Below are 16,751 nucleotides of genomic sequence, written 5' to 3' on the forward strand. Positions count from 1 at the left end.
CGGCAGCGCTTCCGCCGGCGGGCGGGCTTTCCGGGGCGGGTCTGGCCGCGCCGCCATGCCCGCCGCCGCCGCGCCGCCCGCCCGCCCCGGCGCGGCCGCCCCGCCGAGGCGCGGGGCGCTGCGGGCCCGCTGACCGCGTCCCCCCGAGGGGCTCCCCCGCGGCCATGGCGCCCGCCTGGCCCTGGCTGCTGCTGCTGCTGTGGCTGGGGGTCGTGCGCGCCCTCCCGGCCCCGCCGCGCATCCGGCTGCCGCTGCGGGGCGGAGCGGCCCCGCCGTCGGGGCTCCGGCAGCGCCGGGCGCCGCTGGACGCCGAGCCCGAGCGCGCCGGCAGCTTCGTGGAGATGATCGACAACCTGCGGGGCAAGTCCGGGCAGGGGTACTACGTGGAGATGACGGTGGGCAGCCCCCCGCAGAAGGTGAGGTGGGAGGGGATGGATCCCCCGCATCTCTCGCATCCCCCGCATCTCCCGCATCCCTCTGCATTCCCCGCGCCCCGGAGGGCTGCGAGTCCCCCTCCGGGGTCGCAGAGCAGAGGCTCTGCCGGTGCCACCATGGCTGCGCGGCTCTCGCTGCACAGCCCGCGCTTCCCGTCGCTCCTCATCGCTCGGGTGATGCTTTTCCTGCTGCCTTTTGGTGAACACTGGCCGCAGGCTCCCGCCGAAGGTCACCCCAGCACTCCCGGGCTGCCCGGGCACTCCGGGGAGAGGCAGCGGGTGCTGCGTGTGACTGCGTGCGGGGCTGCATCCCTCCATCCATCCCTTCCCCCTTCCATCCCTCCCTCCCTTCTTCCATCCATCCCTTCTCCCGAGCCAAAGCTTGCTGCCACTCAGGCAGTCGCCGTGTGTGGGCAGCGAGGGATGTGGCTGCACAGCCCCGCGCCCGCCTGGAGCGGGCACAGCCAGGCGCGAAGAAGCCACGGCCAAGCCGTGCTTGGCACGTTCCTCCCGGCGCAGCCCCTGGCGCAGCTGCTGCCCGGGTCCGTGTGCCGCTCCCGACCCGGGCAAATTCTCCAGAAATCCTCCGGAGCTTTGTTTTCCCGGGGATCTCGTGCACAGGAGTCTGCAGATCTCTGTCGCTGCACAGGAGTCGGGGCAGCATGGGGAGGCAAAGGGTAGGAAAATGGGGTGGCCTGGCTGGAAAGGGAGCTGGTGCATCACCAGCTTCTGCTCCTTCTCCATCTTTCTGTCAGCATCCCTCACGTCCTGGAGCTGCGCTGCCCAGCTCACGTTGTGGCACCGTGTGCCTTCGTGCTGGGGACAGGATGGGTGCTGATGGCCAGGTCACACAGCACGGGGAGAGCAGCTCCTCCCTGCTTTTATGGGTGACATCGTGGAGGCTCCTGCTGCCAAATCCCTTTGTGCCCCTACTGATCCCCACTGCTGCCAGCAGCAAGTCTGGCTCAGGGACTGGAGCAGGGAGCGGGCCAGCCCAGCACTCGAGGCTCTGCACTCCTCCCAGCACGGGGCCACGTTCCCTTGTGCCTGCCACCGCCACTTTTTGGGTGCTGCCAAAACACCCAGTGCCCACACAGGCTCTGAAATAAAGACTGGCTTTTCCCCACGAGCTGGCTGTGCCCTGTGTGTGTGGTGGGGGAGAGCCATGTGAGCCGTGGACAGGAGAATAATGTCACCACCACGAAAATCGGATCTCTGCGAGCGGTGTCGTGTTGTCCCTGTGTGCCTGGGATTTATTCTCTCCTCTGGCAGGGTGCATTTAGGGGGAAAAAAAGGGAGGAGATTATTTCTGAAATCTAGTTTTAAATGTGATTTCATCATCTCCTGCCTGCCACGTGTCGCAGCTGCCAGATAATTTCCGTGCTAACCACCTGTTCCCAGGCACTCGTGCATTCCGGAGCCAGTCGCCCTTTTGGGCAGCATCTTCCAGCCTTGGATTGCTTCCAAATGTGTGTGTGTGTGTGTGTGTGTGTGTGTGTGTGTGTGTGTGTGTGTGTGTGTGTGCTGGAGCAAAATCCCTCCAGGCATTGCAACGGAATTAAAAGATTCATATAAAAGAGTTTGGCTGTGCAGGAAATCAGGGGCATATTCATCCCAAGGGGTGCGTGCATCCTTCCCAAAGGGTCACATACAGCAGGGAGATGGTGATCCATCTCCTCAGCTTTCCTTTCACCTTCCTGGTGCTGACAAGGGAGTTTCTGTATCCTCTTGTGCTTTAATTTTGGTTCTGAGCTGTGCTGCACTGCCAAGTCACCGTCAGCAGCCGATTGCTCACACACTCCATGTGCCCAAGCATGTTGGTTTCCCTGGCTCCCCAGGACGGGCTGATTCATAAACACAGAGGGAAGAGGGGTGAGACAAGCATGGAGAGCTGGTGTTTTGGGACAGATGGCACAGGCTTAGTCCCCGGGAGCAGCACTGAGCACTAGGACATGCGTGGCACAGAGCCAGTGCTGCTGCTGAGGTGCCCGGAGGGGCTGTCACTTCCAGGGACAGGTTTCAGACAGCATCCCTGTCACACATGTCCTGGCCTCACCAGTTCACGTGCTGTGTCCTGGCCCGAATGGATGGCTGGGCTGAGTCTCAAGGATCCAGGTCCTCTCCACGTGGGTCCTGTGCGTGACCCTGTCAGCAGGATGGAGCCTGCGAGAGCAAAACCCCTTCCTCGCTTCCTTCTCTCCCTGTAGCATCAGCTCAGCAGGTCTTTCTCCAGGGAAACATGTCTCCTCTGGGTGCCTTGGGGATTGAAGATGAGCTCTGTGGAGCGGGTGGCCCCTGGTGACCCACCCACAGAACTGGGAACAGCCCTGGGAGCAGCGCAGGTGCCGGTTGCCAGGGGAAGGTCGGGCTGTGCAGCAGGTGCTGAGCTGGCACTCACCCAGGGTGGATATTGGAGGGGCAAATGTGCTGCTCTGATCTTTACCCATGGCCTGAAATGTTCCCCATGGCAGGAAGCTGGCCAGGGGAGGCCGTCCCCCAGTGCAAGGCAGCAGGGCTGGGGCACAGGGCACCCAGGACATGGCAGCCCCTGTCAGGTGGCCGTGGAGAACACTCAGCAGCTGCATCCCAGCACTCCTGCGATTAGCACAAGCGCATTAATCTCCTTCTCTGCCCTCTGACTCCACAGATTAAGGGCCCAAGCCCTGGCAGTGCTGGCTGGGGTGGTGCTGTGAAGCAGCCCCCGGGGCTGGGGTCAGGGCTCACCCCAGGCACTGCTGCCCTGCAGGGCTTGGAGCCCCATTCCCACCCCAGCAATCCTGCTCCAGCAATCCCACCCCAGCAATCCTGCCCTGGCAATTCCACCCTGGCAGTCCCACCCCGCTCCCCGCAGGGGCCACAGGCAGGGGTCAGCTGGGGGCAGGATCCAGCTGGCCTGCTCCCGGCCCTGCCGGTGGGATGGTTGCCAAACCTGGTAATCCCGCACAGGCAGGAACGAATCGGGAGCAGGGCTCGGCATATGGGTGGTGATTAGCGGGCGCAGCGATCCTTCCCACCAGCTCTGCCAGCAAATCAGCTTTCCTGGCAAGGGGAGCCTATGCATCCTGTCTTGCTGCTGCTCTTCAGACCCATGACACCTGCCAGGTGCTTCCCAAATCCCGTGGACTGGGGGGCTGAGGCCAGGCCGTGCTGAGCGAGGAGCTCATGCTCTGTTTTCATGGTGCCGGACAGTGTTTGCTTGTTGTCCAACGCCCTGATGTCGCTGCCTCCTGCTCCACCACCTTCTTCTCTCCTCTCTGGGCACAACAAAAGAGGGTCCCACTGCACTCATGCACCTCCCTGTCTCTCTTCCCCAGCTGAACATCCTGGTGGACACAGGGAGCAGTAACTTTGCTGTGGGAGCTGCACCACACCCCTTCCTCCGGAGATACTACCAGCGGCAGCTGTGAGTATGTGGGGGGACACAGAGCAGAGCCACTGTCCCAGCCCCACAGTGGCACACTGCCCCTTCTTGCTGGGGGTCTGGCCAGACCCTGCCAAGTACCAACTGGCCTCTGGAATAGCAGGATCCACAGGGCCCCTTCCAGTCTTACTCGTCCCTTTGATGCCTTTGCAGGTCCAGCACCTACCGCGACCTGCGGAAGGGGGTGTATGTGCCCTACACCCAGGGCAAGTGGGAAGGGGAACTGGGCACTGACCTGGTCACCATCCCCCACGGCCCCAACGTCACCGTCAGAGCCAACATCGCTGCCATCACGGAGTCAGACAAATTCTTCATCAATGGCTCCAACTGGGAAGGGATCCTGGGGCTGGCGTACGCCGAGATTGCCCGGGTGAGTCCTGGTTGGCAGCAGCCTGGCCCTGCCAGCAGATGTGAGCACGAGCAGGCTTCAGCTGCCTCTTCCCTCGGCTCTGTTTGTCCCCTGGGGCACAGCAGTCCCAGTGAGGAGAGCTCCCCGGGCACGGAGAGCCCCTGGAGAAGGGACAGCACTGACGCATCCCTGACCTGCCTCTGCTTTCTCCTCCCACCAGCCTGACGACAGCCTGGAGCCCTTCTTTGACTCCCTGGTGAAGCAGACACGGGTACCCAACATCTTCTCCCTGCAGCTGTGTGGGACGGGCTTCTCGCCCAACGAGACGGAGGCCGTGGCCTCGGTGGGAGGCAGCATGGTGAGGGCTCTGCAGGCAGGGGGAGGCTGCCAGGGGCTCCCACGGGGCTCTGGTGGCGCGTGGTGGCAGCACCTTTGTGTCTCTGCTGCAGATCATCGGTGGCATCGACCGCTCGCTGTACGTGGGGGACATCTGGTACACCCCCATCCGCAAGGAGTGGTACTACGAGGTCATCATTGTCAAGCTGGAGGTCAACGGTCAGGACCTGAACATGGACTGCAAAGAGGTGAGGGGGCCCCAGGGCACCCCCCCCCGGGCTCAGCTGGGCCACGGCACTGGAGGGACCTGCTACTGGTTGGAGGGGTCGGGAGGGAAGCGGGGCTGGGGTGCTGCACCTGGGTCACCCTTCCTCTTCTGCCCCCAGTACAACTACGACAAGAGCATCGTGGACAGCGGGACCACCAACCTCAGGCTGCCAAAGAAGGTGTTTGAGGCTGCAGTGAAATCCATCAAAACAGCATCTTCGGTCAGTGAAACCCCTCTCTTCCCCACGGGCACATCCCCAGGCCCGTGGGCAGCACAGCTGCCCCTTACCAGCCTGGCATCTCTGCTGCCTGCCCAGCTTGGCTCCGCTCACCTCCACTTTCCCTCTGGCAGACGGAGAAGTTCCCAGATGGCTTCTGGCTGGGGGAGCAGCTGGTTTGCTGGCAGGTCGGCACCACCCCCTGGCACATCTTCCCGGTCCTGTCCCTCTACCTGATGGGGGAGGCCACCAACCAGTCCTTCCGGATCACCATCCTGCCCCAGGTGAACACTGGCCCAGGGCTGGAGCGGCAGGACCAGCAGGATCACACTGGGTGGGCACAGCTGCCTCCCTGCTTCCTTTCCTGACAGCACCTCTCTCCCTGCAGCAATATCTGCGCCCGGTGGAGGACGTGGCCACCTCTCAGGATGACTGCTACAAGTTTGCCATCTCCCAGTCCTCCACTGGCACCGTCATGGGCGCCGTGATCATGGAGGGCTTCTACGTGGTCTTCGACCGTGCCCGCAAGCGCATCGGCTTCGCTGTCAGCGCCTGCCACGGTGAGCACTGGGCCTGGAGGGAGGGGGAGAAGGGCAGAGGGGCCGTGGGAGCGCAGTAGCCAGAGCCCTGCCTTCCCCCCAGCAGTGCACGACGAGTTCCGGACGGCGGCGGTGGACGGGCCTCACCTGCACTCCAACATGGAGGACTGCGGCTACAACATCCCGCAGACGGACGAGTCCACCCTGATGACCATCGCCTACGTCATGGCGGCCATCTGCGCCCTCTTCATGCTGCCCCTCTGCCTCATGGTGTTCCAGTGGCGCTGCTTCCGCTGCCTGCGCCGGGACCACGACGACTTTGCCGACGACATCTCCCTGCTGAAGTGACAGCGGAGCGCGGGGCCGCAGGTGAGGCGGGGCAGGGGCCTGGCTCCGGGGGCAGGACAGCAGCATGGAGAGCTCAGACCCTCTGCCCAGGACTCGGGGACTCGGTGTGCGTCAGGGCCGGCAGCCGGGAGCGGCTGTGGGAGCCCCAGGTCTGGGCTCTGTTCGTCTGGGACCCACAGCAGGAGCGTGGCAGAGGGAGAAAGCGCAGCAACCCCGTCCTGGGGGCTGGGGACAGGCTGTCCCAAGCTCTCCTGCCTGTCCCTGCCTGGCTTGACCGAGTGACACTGATGAGCCATCCCCTGCTTGTCCCCTTCCATCCCTGTGCATCCCTTCTCTGCTCACCCCACCGGGAAGCTGCTGGCCCAGGCTCTCTGTGCAGGGAGCTGCACGCACGTGCCCTGTGGCTGTGCCTTCCCCGTGGCTCCCTGCACTGAGCTGGACTCTGGGGATCATCCCAGAGCGTCCCCAAAGGGCCAGCCTGGGGCTGCCCGGACACGTCTTTCCCTCCCACCCTCCTGCTCCCCCATACATGGCTCACCCCCGTACACTGCTCACTCTGGCATTTCCCTGCCCTCCAAAACTGCCCCCCGCTGCTGCCAGCCCCAGGACTCCCTGTGCCCACCCTGCCCTCCCAACACAGGCAGGAGCAGGCACCCACCCTCTGTGGGATGGGCAACTCCCTGCCCTCCCTTCCAGCATCAGCAGCGGCTGCCACAGAGGAGCCAGTGCCAGAAGAGACCCAAGTTCCCAGCCCTGGCACCGGCTGCTCCCCAGCCCACCCACCCCTTCAAAAGCCATAGGGGAGCCTGGGCCCCCCCTGCAGCCCCCAAGCCTCACCTCCAGCACGTCCCACGGCGCGGGGCACGGCGGCTCCTCTCCGCTCACTCCACGTGTCCAGGCCCCGGCTGTGAGACACCCTGGCAGTCTGGGGACAGGCAGCAGCTGTGGGGACTGCAGCATTTATTATTTTTTAAACACATGGTTGTATTTATTTCATTTTTTTTTATGAAGTGAGTCACTGGTAGTGCAGTCGGAGCGTGTACATAGCAGGCCCCACCCGCGCGGGTGTGCAGACAACAGCCGCCTCTCACCTGTACAATATACCCATATATCTCTATTTTTAATTCTAGCCCTGAAAGCCACTGTTCCAAACCCAACATTAGGGGTCGGTCCTGTTTTGTTTTCGGGTTTTTTTAAATCTTTTTAGCCCTCTGCTCAGTCCTTGGGCCATGACCACCACCCATGGCACCGCAGTGATGTGCTCGGTGGGAGCACGTGATGGTGAGGGGGTCCAAGCTGGTTTGAGGAGGAGGTGCAGGAGGAAGGCAGGGCTGGAGCACACAGGGCAGTGGCTCACAAGCCGAAAGGACACTGAGCACTTTTGTCCTCATGATGTTCCTGCAGCACAGGGAGGATTTTCCAGTGTGTGAGGACAACCCTCCCCTCCTCCCCGTGCTGCAGGATCGCTGTCCCTTCCCCAGGGCAGACACCTGTGACCTTGCAGCAGTGGTAGTGCTGTATTCCCTTGCTTCTCTGCCTCCAGCCTGGATAGGAAAGTGCTTAAACTCCAAGATTCCACAATTAAAAGGCATTGCAAAGAGGGCCTACCTGCAGTGCCAGGGCCGAGCTGGCAGCTGCCCCGCGGAGCCACGTGCAGGAGCGGAGTGACCAGGTCAGGTGGGGACAGGCTGAGGGACCGCAGCAATCACCGAGTGTAAAGCTTGTTAACTAAATCCTGCAGATAAACATTTCTTTGGAAAAGCAGCGAGGGAGCCAGGAAACACATGCAGTGTAGGAGGAAGCCAGCCCTCGCACGGGCACCGCCACAACAGCCCCCACGCTGTCCCACCTCACTCCCAGTGCGCTCACACAGCACCCGCCCCCCACCCCATCCCTGCTCCAAAACTGCATCCAGCCACTCCACGCAAGAGGGCAACGTTCTCTCCCCCACCCTCGTGCCTGCCCAGGACCCCCAGGACCCCAGAGACTCTGTTGTGGACCACTGCCTTAAAACACGCTGCCAGCGTGTGCGTGCGCGGAGAAGGATCTGCGGCCGAGCTCAGGTGCTGCACCAGGGGGGCTTCCCTGCCCACCCCGAGGCAGAGGGGCCTCCAGCAGTGCCGAATTCCTGCTGCAGACTGCAAAGTAGGGGGGAAAAAAATTTTTAAGAGAGTCAGTGCAAGATTTTCAGTGGTGCTGAGCACCTCGTAATCCCACCGAAATCCATGGAGAAAGGGTTGGTGCCTCAGCCCGTGCTTTAGGAGAAAGTAGAGGAGAGGGGAAACCAGGAATTGTGACAGGTTGGTTTATCCTGAGCTGCAGCACGGCCGTGTCCGTCTGCTCCCTCCCCAGGGCCCGGTGACAGCAGGGGATGGGACGGGACAGGACCAGGGGCTGTCGCTGGAGGCTCCAGTACTCTGTAACCCAGTGTCTATGTAAGAACAATGAATGTTAACACGGTAAATTATTATGACATTAAAAAAGACCACAAAAAAAAAAAATCCTCATCTGCAACCTGTTCATTGCCAAGAGGGGGGAAAAAAACAGGTGATGTCTGGTAGGGGACCAGGCCACTGGGGAATGGCGTGGTGAGGCATCCAGTCACGGGGGATGGCCCTGGAAAAGGAGCTGCTGGGATCCACGTGGGAAAAGGTAGCTGCAGGAGCCATGAGTGTCCCACCAAGCAGGTGACACCAACCCTCATTTAGAAGAAGCCAGTTAGGCTGCAGACTTAAGAAATGAGGAGCAGCAGCAAATCACTGCATAATATACACACTTTATTTATGAATTTGTATGTATACAGACTTTCTATACACACATTACCTATATAATAAAAATGTACATGTGTATACATGATCGTATAAATATAGAACTGTAGAAATCTTAGAACTGATCCTGTCTATTCACAGCAACTCCTCCCGTGGGCCCAGGTTGTTCCAGCAGCCGTCATTTGAGGCTTGGGCAAAAGGGGCAAGTGTCATTCGTGTTGGTTTGCGCCCAGAATTTGATGCACTGGAAGAGAAGAGAGTTAGTCAAGAGCTACTGGCACAACCCAGAGGTGTCATTGTCCCCAGCAGTGCAGCCAGGGCACTCGTTTTCAGGGATAGGTTCCTTTGCTCCTGGCAGCCTCCATCAGTAGGTTACCATGAGGAGGGAGCCCCTGTCGCCCTTCCAGGACCATCAGGCCCTCCTCAATACATGAGTTTCCATTTTCTTGAGGGGCCACTGCTGGAGGCCCCAGAGCTGTTGGGACGAGGGGTTTGCCCACACAGGTGACCCACTGCCAGACCCACTGGATAGGAAAGTCTCCTCCTCTTCCCAAGAGCTCCTGTCCAGGCACCCCAGCCCAGACACCTGGGCAGCAGTGGCAGGTCTCTCCCCTCACCCTGTGTTCTAGATCCTTCCAGGCTGTCCTGCTCCAGGGTCTAACCCTCACAGCAATGAGAAAGGCTCGGGGACAGGAACAAGGGCAGCCTGTTCTTAAAGCCACCACCCAATGGCCACACTTAAGTGGCCCAGCCACAAGTACGGAAAGGATGGGATGACAGGATGCAAGGAATTGTTTATTGATCGTCCCCTTTTGGCAAAGTGCCAGTACCACAGGGACTCAGGAAGGGAATCAGCACTTGGAAGGATCAGGAGGAAGCCCTGAGCAGCAGGGAACACACTCACCTCCTTGTGCAGCACGTGCGAGCAGGCCATGGGGTGAAGGTCACCGGGCTGCACGAGCTTCTGGCACATCAGACACAGCTTACAGGCAGCTGGGGTCTGGGACAGGCAGTGAGGGAACAGAAAGGAGCAAGGAAGTCAGACACTCAGCTCTGATCATATATTCAGCTGCCCAGTCCCCCCCTCTGCCATCGCACACCGTGAGAACCGCTGACACATCTCATCACCATTCCCCTCTTCCTCAACCTGAAGCACAATGGATCTGTGCCTCTAATCCTTTCTTCACTCCACCAGCCTGAGTAGCTGTGTGGGGAGAGAGCTCCCAGCTCCGTGGGCTCATCCCTTCAGCCACCTCCCAGCCAGGCTCCCTCCCTCCCTCCCCTTTCCACCAGGGAATCCAAAGAGCCTTACGTGTGACGCTGTTCCAGGGTAAGCGACCTGGGCCGGGGGCAGGAACACGGGGGTGCTGATCTGAGGCAGCGGAGCAGAGAACATGGGGGCCCTGATCCGGCCGAGGGGCTGCAGCAGGACAAAGGAGGCACGTCACAACAGCCCAGGAGGAAAGGACAGACGAGTCACCCCGAGCCACCCCGAGCCACCCCGGGGGAAACTGCTCCCTGGTTACGCCGCCGTCAGCGGAAAGGGGAGCCCAGGGGACAGCCCTGACGCACAGCCCGAGCTCTGCAGGGATCCAGGGAGCAGGCACAGCTCTCCCTGCTCCCCAGGGCCCCCCTTCCAGCAGCCCCCACGCTGTCCCACCTGTGCCCCGGCCGCTGCCTGCTCCTGCTGCTCCGCCAGCTTGGCCGCTACCAGCTGGTTCAGCTGCTCCATGGTCAGCCCGGCCATGGTCTTCCGAGCTGTCTTGATCTGCTGCAGGATGTTGGTGAGCTGGGCCCTGTGTGGACAGCAGCCTGCTAAGAGCTCCCAGTCCTCACAGACGGGGACCCTCGGCGAGGAGCCACCCCTGCCCCAGGGGAAGCCGTGTCTCTGCAGAGGAGCGTGTGCTCTAAATGTCTGCCTTCCCAAGTGAGATGAATCACATGCTGAGGAACTTCTCTCCCCAAAATGCTGGGAAAAGAGCAGGGAACACCCAGGAACAGGAGGGGGGCTCCTGGCTGTGCCCAGGCATCCCTGATGTTCTTCAGAGCTCCAAGAGATTCTCATTCCCAGCACCGTGGCAAACCTGATGGAGACCACCAGCCTTTGCTCCACACCTTCAGCCTTCCTTCACTTCACCCAGATCCCACACATGCCAGGAGGAGCCCTGATCCCATCTCACACACACAAGCCCTTGCTCTCCGGAAGAACAAGGCCAGGCACTTACTTGTTGCACTGTGGGAACCGAGTCAACAACTTCTCCAGCAGCTTCTCCAGCTTGTCGGCCGGCTGGGGCCTGTGGAACTCGGGAGTGACGTTCACCCCGCCCAGGCCGGGCGGAGGAGGGATGGAGGCGGCGGGAGGCATGTGAGGGCTGTGCGTGCCCATGAGCGATGCCACCACGGGGCTGTTCCTCCCCTGGGAGGCAGGCAGTGGTGGGGAGGGCTGGTTGGGCCTGGAGATGGCGGGGTTCAGGAGAGGGAAGGAGAGCGCCCGAGGATCGGCGCTCGGCATGACCATGGGAACGGGGACGGGCCCGATGGGAAAGGGGAGCCGGGGAGCAAGGGATGGGTTGGGCTGGAATGCCGTCAGCATGAAATCTGTCTGAGAAAGAAAAACAGGGGAAGAAGGAAAGGCTGGTTAGAGTAAGCCCACCTGGAAGCAGAGTCGAGTGCCCTCCTCCCCAGCCAGACAGATGGGATGAACTGCAGTCACTGGCAGCTAGCAAGGGAAGGAGACCCTTCCCCTCCTCTGCAGGGACGGCAGGGACTGGGCACAGGACTCCAGAACACACCATCCCACACACAGCACAGCAGGGCTGGGGCCAGGCCAGCGGGCAGGCGGTGCCAGGGCCTGGCCAGCCCTGCCGTGGGGCTGGAGAGACACTCACTTCTGAGGGCGGAGGCGGCAGCGTCGGAGTCGGGATCTGTGGGAGGCTGCTCAGCTTTGTGCCATTCCTCACCATCTGGATGTGGTCGTTGAATTGATCCTACCAGAGAGGGAAGAAAACGGACACATTCATCAAACCTGAGGAAGTCTGGGGCATTCTCAGCCCCAGGGCAGCTGCAGGTCCTAAAGTGGCACTGCTGGGTTCCACAGGAGTCAGGAGAATGAAAAAGGACACAGAGGGAGAAACTGAGTGCCTCTGCCAATAACCCATCACAGATCATTCCACAGGGTTGATCCACACACATGAGCCTGAGGAGACAGAAGATCTCTGCAGCTGCCTGCAAAGGCTGACTGACTGTGCCATGCTTTTGGGCACACAGCTTTTTGGGGGCTCGGTCCTCTCCCAGAGAGGGTTGAAGCTAGGCATGGAAAGCAGTGTGGATGTGAAGAACTGCTCACTGCTAAGCTGGGAGAGTTCAGCAGGGACTTACTCGGACACTTTCCTTGGTCATTCGTATCCTGTTCAGCCTCATCTCCCACTCCTGCTTTGGCCTCATCGTCTCCAGCGTGGGTGGTGCAGACCTGCAAGCACAACTAAACTTTCCCACTTGCAACTGTGCTCTCACTGACAGCAAAGTGGGAGCGAGTAACCCCCCCACAACCTCCTCCCTTCCCCTCATCCAGCTGGGTGGGAAGGGCTTACCCTCAGGATGAGGAACCCCATGAAGGGAGAGCCTGTGATGCTACCAGAGAGTGACTGGGGACACACAAGGATACCACAGTCAACAGCACTCACTGACTGTGCTCAGCAGATGTTACTCAGTAGTGTTACTCAACAGTAACAGGGGATAAGCACAGCCCCACATACTCCCATGTGACATAAATGAATCACACTGTTTTAATAAGAAACCCTCAGGAAAACCTGAACTATTCCAGTCCAGCCTCCAGCGTAAGCAGAGGAAGAGGAGATGGGATGTAGGGACACCTGAGTTACCCTCCCTGCCACTCCTGACACTGCACAGACTCACTTGAGGTAGGTGAGGTGTAGCTCTGCTTCTTTCTCTGCTTCTTCTAGTTTCAACACCAGCAGCTCCTTCCGGCTCTCCAGGGACAGGATCTAATGGAGAGAGGCCCCACATGAAGAGCAGTTTCTGTACTGACTCATTTCTTGCTGCCAGACCATAACCTCTCCACAGGAGTCATGCTCAGTGCACCAGGCACTGCTCCCCACTAATGTTTACTGCACTGGGACGTGTTTATTCCTCCTCTTGTCTCACAAAGTGGGACTTGGCCTTGCCCTCAACTGCTCCCAATTTCACAGAACCACCCCTTAACCATCTGGAATCTCAAACCAATCACTTTGCAGGGAAGGAGTTACCTCTGCTTTCCAGGCCCGTTCTGTCTCCTCAAGAATGTTCCTGTTGATTTCATTGTGCTGGTTCTTCAGCTTGTCCAGCTCCATCTCCCACAGCTGCCTGCACACAGAAGAGAAGGAGTCTCCTTAGGCTCAGGCACCGGAATGGCACAGAGCAGGAGTGCTGACAGATTCCCACAAAGGGATCGATCCCAGGAGCTCTGCATGGGGTGGAACTGTGGAAGATCAGCAGCTTCCAGACCGTCACACCAGGCACTGTGCACCCTGGGCTGCAGAGGTTACTGTGCCAGCAGTGAGCTGTTCCAGAGCACACAGGCAACCAGTGTGCAAACACACTGGGCAAAACGAGAAGAGGGGAATTCCCCTTGGAATTCGGTCCGATTCCAGAGCAGGGTGCACAGGTCTGACCCAGGAACCAACCTAAGCAGCACATGGAACTATCCTGTTCTGATCCTGGAGAAGGTCAAAGCTGGGCATTTCCACCTGTGCTGTGGGAGCACCTAGATCTGGAGCTTCTCTGCCCAGCTTTAAATGCCCCAGCACACCAGAGTTTAGTGTAGCTGGGCATTTGTGGGGAACAGACAGGGAAATCAGTATGCCCTAGTTCTGGGAAGTTGAAATTCAGAGGTAGCAGTTACAAGCTGAGTCAATCCGCCAAGCATAAACTTTAATCTTATGGGATCTTTATGTCACAAGTATCCAGGAGCCTGCTTGTGACCGGGATCAAAGAGGATTTAATCCAGAGACCCGATGCTGGAAGAGGAAACAAAACCCTTAGAGTACATAACTGGCCAGCACTGCTGGATCGTTCTCTCTACTCTATCCCACCAGGAGCATCAGATTCACTCCACAGCAAAATGACAGGAAGAAGTGCACTGAGCAGCATTAATCAGGTAATGGATAAGAGCCTTACTTCTCATCGGACTGCTCCGCGATCAGAGAAGCAATCTTGTTTTCCTTCTCCTCCTGCTCCTTCAGCAACCTGCACAGGAGGAACAGGACAGCACAGCTGGAGTCAGGACGGCGCAGGGCTCAAACCCCTCCTGGCACATCCCTGCACACCATGGGCTGGGACAGCTCCGCTCAGTGTGTGGGAAAACAGCCACCAACACCCTCCGGAGCACAAATCCTGCAGTCCCATGACACTGCACAAAGGCTGGGGCACAGAACCAGGCTCAGCCAGGGAGCTGTGCCCCTCCAGCAGCATGTGCCCTGCAATGTCCACTCAGGGGAGAAAGGGGCTGAGGATTTGGAGCCATCACTGAAGGAGCTTTACCCAAACTCAGCACTGAGCCCTCAGAATAAAAGAAATCAACCTCTACAACGTGACAGAATAAAAGTGCAAATTCACATACAGGGCCATCCTAAATACTCCTTGCTTCCAAAGAGTTTAAAGCTCTTTGCTCCATCAGGTAAACATCAGGGTTAAGCAAAACCTTCTCCCCCCAGAAATAAACACTTTTCTCCATACGAATACCTTCTTCCTTTCTCACAGAGTTTCTCAATTTCAGCTTTCAGATCCTGCTCTTTCTGCAGGAATTCTTTCTTTTCTTTCTCCATCTTCTTCTTTGTCTCTTCTCGCTTGATTGTAACGTCCTGAATTGCTTTCAGGATCTCCTGGAATGAAAAAAACCATCATGCAAATACGGAGCAAAATTCCCAAGTAATGGCTTTGATTTAAGACCCATTATTATTTTAAATTAATTGATCAGTGAGATTACACAGCCAGCTCTTTCTTTTTTGCAGATCCAGTCAAGATATATATGGGTTATTATGAGGAAACTCAGGAGACAGACACTCTGGACCACAAGTTCTCTGCCTCTTCATAAGGATTTTAAAATTAACTAAAGGGAAGGTTAAACAAAAACAGGACTTCACCAGATACCTGGTGGTTCTTCATCTCCTCTTCCCTCCGCTGCTGGAGCTGCTTAAGCTGGACCTGCAGCTGATTCTCCACCTGCCTCTGTTTGTCCAACACCTCCTGGTAGCGCTCCTTCAGCAACGCCCGCTCAGACATCATCTTGTCCTGCAGTGGAGAGTGAAATTTAGGGAGAACCTTCCCCTTCCCTCAAGCTAAAGGGACACAGGAAAGCTCAGCACTGTGTAAGAGCCCTGAAAAGAACCACAGATAAGTGGTTTCCACTTTCACAGCTCAGGCTCTCTAGACTGGAAAAGACAAAGGGATACACTGCTCGAAGCTGCAGCTGGTGCTGCATTTCCTCCTGTAACAAGGACAGCTTAAGGACTTTAAGGCTGGTATTTTGATGATCTTGGAAGTCTTTCCCAACCTTGATGATTCTATTTTGACAAGCAAAAAATGGGAAGAGCAGCTTCAGCTGCTTTGCCCAGGAGCAGCAGCCTAGGAGCCTGAGTGGCTGAGCCTGGACCTTGGTACCCACCAAGTTCTTCTCGATATCCTGATCCGTGTTCACATCCGCATCGGCCGCCTTGAAGTCGGTCTGTGAAGGGAGATAATTGCAGTCAGACCCTCACCCCTGAGAAACCTCCAAGGCTGGCCAGATAATCAACCAGCCCTGGAGAAACACCAGTGGTGGAGGAATAACCTGCCCTGGATTCTGACTGGCCACTTAAGCAACCCTTATTTTATTCTTTTCATAGAGTCAGAGAACAGCTGGGGTTGGAAGGGACCTCCGCAGGTCGTCTGGTCCGACCTCTCTGCCAAGGCAGGGTCACCTGGAGTAGGTGACATAGGAATACATCCAGGTGGGTTTGGAATGTCTCCACACCCTCCCTGGGCAGCTGTTCCAGTGCTCTGCCACCCTTCATGGAAAGAAGTTCCTCCTCAAGCTGAGATGAAACTTCTTGTGTTTTAGTTTATGGCCATTGCTCCCCGCCCTCTTGCTGGGCACCACCAAAAGAGTCTGGCACCATCTTCTTGGCACCCACCTTTGAGATATTTATATGCATTAATGAGATTCCCTCTCAGTCTTCTCTTCCCTGGACTAACAAGGCCCAGCTCCCCCAGTCTCTCCCCATCAGAGAGTTGCTCCAGACCCCTAATTATCTTTGTGGTCCCTGCTGGACCCTCTCCAGTAGCTCCTTGTCTTTCTTGCACTGGGGAGCTCAGAAATGGACACAGCACTCCAGATGCAACCTCAATGGGGCCAAATTTTAATTTAAATATTAATTAAAGACTGTTCAAACCACAAGGCCACAGTCACAGCAGCAGCTGTAAGGCTCCAGGTATGGATATGTTTTACCCTCCAGCCTCGACTTACCCAGTTCTTTGCCCTCCAGGCTCCCGAAACGGCCTTTCAGGGACCTCTCCCCGCACACCACAAACCCGAACAGCCCCGGGGGACCCGCACCCACCTGCACCGCGATGTTCTGCGACGGCCGCGCCGGGGCCGCCTCCTCCTCGTCGGGCTCCTCGGCCGCCGCTCCGCTCTGCCCCGCGGCCTCCGCGCCGCCGGCCCCGGGCTCCCCATCGCCGCCGGCGGGGCCGGCAGGGGCGGCCGCGGGGTCCGGCTCCGCGCCGGGGCCGGGCTCGCCGGGGCTCTCCGGGGCGGAGAGCGGGGTCCCGCTGCGCGGAACGAGCACATCGGTCACCGCCTGCAGCCGCGCTCCATCCCCGCTCCATCCCCGCTCCCGGCCCCCCCGTTACCTGCCGGGCGGCGCGGCGGGGCCGGGCTCGCAGAGGCGCGGCGGGTCGGGGCCGTCGCCCTGCGCCTGCTCCAGCGCCATGGAGGGGGGCGGCTGCGGGGCTGGGGCGGGAGCCGAGCCCGGGCCGGCGCGGCGGCACCGGGGGCGGGAGGGGGGCACCGGGCGGCACCGGGCGGAGCGCTCGA

At 59.1% G+C, this 16,751-nt stretch overlaps 2 protein-coding genes across 5 annotated transcripts; one reads left to right on the plus strand and one right to left on the minus strand.

The window, feature by feature from the left end:
- Positions 1 to 93: 93 nt before the first annotated feature.
- Positions 94 to 8,801, plus strand: BACE1 (beta-secretase 1). 2 transcript variants are annotated; one of them, XM_064634768.1, is made up of 9 exons: positions 94 to 416; positions 3,749 to 3,837; positions 4,009 to 4,225; positions 4,425 to 4,562; positions 4,654 to 4,788; positions 4,927 to 5,028; positions 5,160 to 5,309; positions 5,414 to 5,585; positions 5,668 to 8,801. In XM_064634768.1, exons 1-9 carry the CDS (start codon positions 165 to 167, stop codon positions 5,910 to 5,912), a joined length of 1,500 nt encoding a protein of 499 aa, XP_064490838.1. In that variant the 5' UTR covers positions 94 to 164; the 3' UTR covers positions 5,913 to 8,801. The 2 variants fall into 2 exon arrangements, with proteins under 2 accessions (XP_064490838.1, XP_064490839.1); XM_064634769.1 differs by having other exon boundaries at positions 5,671 to 8,801.
- On the minus strand, positions 8,669 to 16,740 carry RNF214 (ring finger protein 214). 3 transcript variants are annotated; one of them, XM_064634764.1, is made up of 15 exons: positions 16,568 to 16,740; positions 16,276 to 16,486; positions 15,342 to 15,401; positions 14,828 to 14,968; positions 14,420 to 14,559; positions 13,856 to 13,924; positions 12,946 to 13,042; positions 12,596 to 12,684; positions 12,059 to 12,161; positions 11,569 to 11,667; positions 10,906 to 11,282; positions 10,341 to 10,476; positions 9,993 to 10,100; positions 9,585 to 9,680; positions 8,669 to 8,924 (listed from the first exon to the last, which is right to left on the minus strand). In XM_064634764.1, exons 1-15 carry the CDS (start codon positions 16,645 to 16,647, stop codon positions 8,859 to 8,861), a joined length of 1,872 nt encoding a protein of 623 aa, XP_064490834.1. In that variant the 5' UTR covers positions 16,648 to 16,740; the 3' UTR covers positions 8,669 to 8,858. The 3 variants fall into 3 exon arrangements, with proteins under 3 accessions (XP_064490834.1, XP_064490836.1, XP_064490837.1); XM_064634766.1 differs by having other exon boundaries at positions 12,059 to 12,149; positions 16,568 to 16,738; XM_064634767.1 differs by lacking the exons at positions 16,276 to 16,486; positions 16,568 to 16,740 and adding an exon at positions 15,850 to 16,246.
- Positions 16,741 to 16,751: the final 11 nt, after the last annotated feature.

The sequence above is a fragment of the Pseudopipra pipra genome, chromosome 23 (assembly GCF_036250125.1).
Source record: "Pseudopipra pipra isolate bDixPip1 chromosome 23, bDixPip1.hap1, whole genome shotgun sequence".
In the NCBI taxonomy this organism is placed as follows: Eukaryota; Metazoa; Chordata; class Aves; order Passeriformes; family Pipridae; genus Pseudopipra; species Pseudopipra pipra.